The sequence below is a fragment of the Phanerochaete carnosa genome, assembly GCF_000300595.1.
Source record: "Phanerochaete carnosa HHB-10118-sp unplaced genomic scaffold PHACAscaffold_164, whole genome shotgun sequence".
Taxonomy (NCBI): Eukaryota; Fungi; Basidiomycota; class Agaricomycetes; order Polyporales; family Phanerochaetaceae; genus Phanerochaete; species Phanerochaete carnosa.
Window position 1 is genome coordinate 1146 of NW_006767791.1, and position 5309 is coordinate 6454.

Consider the following 5309-nt stretch of genomic DNA (forward strand, 5'->3'; position numbering starts at 1 on the left):
GTTATCTCGTTTGCCTTCGCTGTCCGACATCGAACTACAGACATCTTCGTTCTGCGGCACAATAAGAACGCAAGCCCACTCGTCGGTTACACAGAAAAAGCCTGGACGGTAGTTGCGGCCACCAAACTCCGTTGCATCGCCAACCGCGCTCGAGAAGGTGGCCGACATTGGGCGGCCGCAGAATGCAGATTCCTCTGCTTTGGGCTCATATATCCGACTAACCGCAGACTATCATGAAAAGTCAGAACGAAGGAGCCAGATGAGGGCCGCACTAAGTCTCCTGTTCGAGTTCTGGATCTGATTCAAGCTTGATCGTAAGGACAAATGTGTAAACTCGCTGCCATGATGCCTACTTTGCCATTTTAGGCCGCGGATTGACGTGCGACTGACTGCGGTGGGTCAGAGAAATTGGGGCGCTGCTCATCACGCATCTCCAGGCGATGACTATCGATCTCTGTAGGCAAGGGGAGGCGATGCAGGGATATGCGGGTCGCAAGCTTCGGCAGTTCTGCTGCTCGACTATTCATTACAGTAGGCACGTTCCCAGGGTGCTAGAAGCTCTAAATTTCTACATGTGGTGGAGTGTGCGCATGTTTGCACGTTCACACGCGGTGTCAGAAGTTGACGTGAGCTGCCAGCTGCCAAGTACTGAACCATTGACGCCTGCTGCTTCCTCGTGAACGTTGCACCCACGAGGCAAATATTTCTGGCTGTGCGCTGCCGACCGTGATATAGCGCTGTAGGTGCGTCGTGCATTAACCACCCACATACATCGCCCTCTCGCACCCCGCAGACCCCTCTCCGTGAAAAATGTCGGGTGCAACAGGAGCTGATTTTCCCCCTGAAATACTATCGTGCATTCTCGATTGTATTACGCTACTTGATATTTTAGCTTATGACTCAGAAGAACGTCGTCGCTTGAAACACGAGCTCGTTGCGCTCAGCCTCGTATGCAAGCACTGGTCTGAAGCCATCAGACCTCTACTTTTTCGACAAATCGAATTGCGCAGTGCTAATGATGTACGACTCCTGAAGAACATCGTTTGCAGCCCCCGTTTCACGACTTCGTCTCTGTCTGGGGCCATCTGGCATATAAAGATCCATCAAGAAGCTACGGAGGCGAAATCTTGGCTCCACCACGTCCATGGACTTTCAACCCGACTCCAGGAGACGGCATTCGACTGTACCGTCGTGCGTCCCGCGGGCGATCCTGCATCTGTGCCCAGCCGTTGGGCGCCATTTCAATCGATACCGAGTGTCACTCGATCCTATGTCCGACTCAGACGGCTTTTCCTCAACGATGTTGTATTCACGAGCACGACCGAGCTCGCACGGCTCCTCGACAATTTCTCCACGCTCGAGCACTGCGCCTGCAACCAGCTCACCTTCCTTGACTCGTCGCCGGTTGTCCAGTCACGCAGAGCCCGCCGACGTCCTTCATCGACCCTCTGGACGTGCGACATCTCGCGGTGTAAGGATATGGCGGTCTCCGTTCAAGCGGTGCTGGCTGCTGACATCCTTGGGGCTGGTCGTCGCATGGGCCTTGACGACCGCACAAGGGATGCGACTCTTCAAGTGCTGTCTGCATTCGTACCAAACACGTCCGAACGGGCAGCTGTGCGGCTTAGTAATAATGAGAACGGCAGCATGTTTGGTTCGTCTTCTAACTGGTGCAAGCAGTGCAACGCTCACTAGTTGTTCCTTGTCAGACTTGGCGTCTATCTATTACTGCTCACCCGATCAAGGCGAGTCTAAAGGTGATGTTGTGGGTGCTCACATAGTTTGCCGACCGAGCGCCGGCCAAGATGCGGTGTCCCCGCTTGCGCATGTCGAGGCTATCACTCTCCAATTTTTATTCGCGGATATCGAAATCGTGGATGCCCTCCCTTGGGGCGCTTTGCAGGATGTCGTTGATTCCCCGCACATGCGCCACCTCTACATCGGTCCTCTATCGGAGGACGACCAAGCCTTTGAGATCTTGAAGAGGATCCTATGTTCTGTGTTGCGCCGTACGCAGCTGACCTGGACTCTCGAGTCAGGCAAACTGCAATTCTGCAAGTTCTATCATGGTTCCATCACGAGTGCAGACATCTTGTCTGTGCTAACGGAGCACACCATCGACGACACCAAGATCACCCTCGACATCGCCGAACAAGCCGAGTGGTTGCTGCGCTCCGACGACTCGGACGTCCCGGACGACCGTCGCTTCGGTCGAGAGAAGTATCTACGACAGCTCGTAACCGAGCGGGCGAGTGTATCATCTACGGACACAGCCTCCAAGACTGCACCGTCCACCGCAGAAGGCGTCCAAAACACGGCAGTCGAGCAGACCTCGCAAGCGGTGGAGATCGATGAGCAGGATGGCGAGCATGGCGAGGGAACGGGCGGCGAAGGATACGATGAGATGGCAGAGGAGAGGGCGTAGGACAAAAACGAACGTCAGGCGCGGATAGGCTGGATGGCTGCTTAAGCTCTGAAGCAGGGACGAGCCGCGGACGGAAATTCCCGTGCAGATGGCCCCGCTTGTATCGGTCGGGCGAATTCGAGGAGATGTGAAGGTCAAAAGGCGATGAGAGGAAGGGGAACCGGGATATTGGGGGCAGGTGTGTACTCAGTGTGGCAATGTACACGACATACAGAGAGAGATGCTCGAAGCGGTGTGGGTTGAAGCGAGGGCGTGAGCGTTGAATGGCATCGAGGCCGTGGCCACGAAGTGACATTTCCTCACCTCGGATTGCTAGTTTAATTTATCTCTTTCGATAGCGTTTATTCCCCTCCCCTTTGATTATGTTCGGTTGGATATTGCGTATGATTGCAGGCCTTGCCTTAGTCGTCGCCGATACCCGCAGTCTTTGCGTCGGATTTTTGTATGCCTTACATATGAAGGCCGAAGGTGGATAAAATAAATATCTTGTTTTCGCAATGCCAAATCTCGTCTCTGCAGCGATCAGCAACTTATTTTCACTGTAACATACTTAATTTATTTGCATGTTACTGAATCTACATGCATCTATACTTACTGTTGTTCATTAATATTATATTGCAAGTAAGTGCACATTTGTTCACATTTGTACGCCTACACAGATACAACTTGGACGTGCGTTGCTCGTACGTTGTGTCCGTTTCTCATACCTTATCACCTCAATCATGACCTTGCTTTGTGCCTATACCGTAGCGCAGGGACAAGATAAGGGCCGCCGTAAAATGAGATGATATTGTTCGTAAAATCACGGCGAGGGTTCAAATATTCAATGTTCAACGCGTGACATCCGGCGTATTAAAGCCTGGCACGATAGGGTAGCTACATGTAAAGCCGGAAATTATAACGCTTGTTGGGACGTATGGAAGAAAGACACGGTAATAGCCTGACGCAAGCGGACGAAGCGGAAGAGAAAAATTATATCCTGGCCAGCCAGGCCCTGTGCCACAATGCCGGCGTCCATGGAATGATGGGAGAGTCACGTGAGTGCTCCGCCTCGCTTTTCGTGGTTGAGTGACAGTCAGGTTGACTTGCTCTTGCTCGCTCACCTGCGCCTGATCGATGTATTCTGCGTTGATACCCGCCGCTTTTGTCTCTACCGGCGGAGTATGCACAAGTTGCGCGCATCTCTCATCACACCTGTCCCCACAAAGACCAATCCCAGTATCTACGCCTTACACCGTGAAGTTCGCGACCTTCGTTGACAACTTCCCCAGCACCACGACGTATGTCTCACTGCAACCATATGCCTTTCAAGACTCGTCTTTGGCCGTTGAGTTTTGCAAGACTCTACCAAGTCCGTCGTCTCTCGTTCTGGACGACATGCGTATCAGCTCGCAAAGCAACATCCATTTCATTCTAAACGACGCCGTGTCAGACATCCTCGCACCCCGCGCTCACCTGGAACTCGACAGCCGCGTATGAGCCCTAGTTCTCTGCTGTTATTTGGAGTATTTGGTTAGGATGGCATGTTTGTGGGTACGTCCTTAGGTTGTTACCAGTCTCGGCTCGGGTAGGACTCACCGTGCGTCTTCTCCCAGACCTTGCGAATTTTAAGGTTGACTACTCTATGGAAAACATTCTTACGAATGCTTATGGGAGCGCCGATATTGCCGTCCGCCAGTTGAACGCGATTTTGTCACCTGAGACCCTATCCGCACACGTCAATGGCATCACCCCGCGGTTCTCATTTGATAGCATGTACGATGTCGTAATCATCTCCCCGCACGCATCGTGGCTAGCCGTGAACCCTCCACCGGCGGTCAATGGGGGCAATGGATAGCTCTTCGGTGAATTGGATACATGATGGCCGGGAGAGCAATGTTCTCAAAGTGAGGTTTCACTTCATCTTTCCACACTCGCAGCTAACCTGGATATCGTATGTGTCTAAGCCGCAGTTTGGCGACATGCTCCGCATCGTCACGAATGCAGGTGTTCTATTCTAGCCATACAAGTCCGGCGTAGGCGCCACGATCGCTCACCGCTTTCGATATCGCCAAACGGGTTTCATAGATGCCGCAGGACACTCTGGCCGAGAATGTGAAGCTTCGTTGTTGCGCTCAATGGTGTAAGCTTTCTGATGAACATGTCGACGGCGATGAGAGCTGACGACCAGATGACTGGGCAGGCTCACAAGGGGTCTAAGCACAAGATGTCGAGAGAGCAGGATCGAAGGATTAGGCCAGGGTGAGCGTGGTCGTCAAGCTCGAGGGGGCGGAAATATGGCTGGGGCGCCATGACGCAACGTTAAGTGCGTCGCAGTCGCTTTTACTGGGACTGTACCACAATTAACTAACTTACACATAGCATCTGGTCGTCTAGAGCACGAAGATGCAGGTAGTAGGAGATGCTGACTTTCTCGTGAAGACGTTTGGCCAAGCGGATCTTGACTTCGCCCTCGCGCACGATGAAAAGCTTCGCAGATTGATCATCGTCGAGTCGGGTAGCCTCGGTCGCGGGCGAAGATTGCAAATTCTTTGGGAGCGAACACCACCCCATGTCCTGGTCTCGTTCTGCCGGCGCGGGCTGTCGCTTTGAGCTGCTACAGGCGCGCACCAAGACACCACAAGCCGAGGTCTCAAGACGCTCCTGTTTTCTCTTTCTCAGCACACGGTCTTGTAGCTGGTGAGTCTGCCAAGACTACGACGTCCCGAATACGAAGCACTTACCATCGAAACCACGCAGTTTGGTTCGTTTGCGAATCGAGCGATAGGGCAGCGTAAACTGTACCGCATCTCGGTGTAACGAACCGAGTACATGACCATGTCGTCCAGCGGATTTGTAACTATTCAGATCCCCCATGATCACGTACGCTTATCGTCCCAGAATC

General features: G+C 52.9%; 4 protein-coding genes across 4 annotated transcripts; 3 read left to right on the forward strand and 1 right to left on the reverse strand.

Moving 5' to 3' along the window:
- Window positions 1–810: 810 nt before the first annotated feature.
- On the forward strand, window positions 811–1695 carry PHACADRAFT_107916 (uncharacterized protein; the record flags this gene model as incomplete). Its single annotated transcript, XM_007402448.1, has 1 exon — window positions 811–1695. The coding sequence occupies one exon, from the start codon at window positions 811–813 to the stop codon at window positions 1693–1695; it is 885 nt and encodes a 294-aa protein (XP_007402510.1).
- A 4-nt stretch (window positions 1696–1699) lies between these two features.
- Window positions 1700–2925, forward strand: PHACADRAFT_265969 (uncharacterized protein). Its single transcript, XM_007402449.1, has one exon. The coding sequence runs from the start codon at window positions 1925–1927 to the stop codon at window positions 2423–2425; it is 501 nt and encodes a 166-aa protein (XP_007402511.1). The 5' UTR covers window positions 1700–1924; the 3' UTR covers window positions 2426–2925.
- A 595-nt stretch (window positions 2926–3520) lies between these two features.
- PHACADRAFT_265970 (uncharacterized protein) lies at window positions 3521–3956 on the forward strand. The gene has a single exon (XM_007402450.1). The coding sequence runs from the start codon at window positions 3542–3544 to the stop codon at window positions 3902–3904; it is 363 nt and encodes a 120-aa protein (XP_007402512.1). The 5' UTR covers window positions 3521–3541; the 3' UTR covers window positions 3905–3956.
- Window positions 3957–4655: 699 nt separating this feature from the next.
- On the reverse strand, window positions 4656–5309 carry PHACADRAFT_265972 (uncharacterized protein). Its single transcript, XM_007402451.1, has 3 exons — window positions 5164–5309; window positions 4787–5104; window positions 4656–4730 (listed from the first exon to the last, which is right to left on the reverse strand). Exons 1-3 carry the CDS (start codon window positions 5242–5244, stop codon window positions 4680–4682), a joined length of 450 nt encoding a protein of 149 aa, XP_007402513.1. The 5' UTR covers window positions 5245–5309; the 3' UTR covers window positions 4656–4679.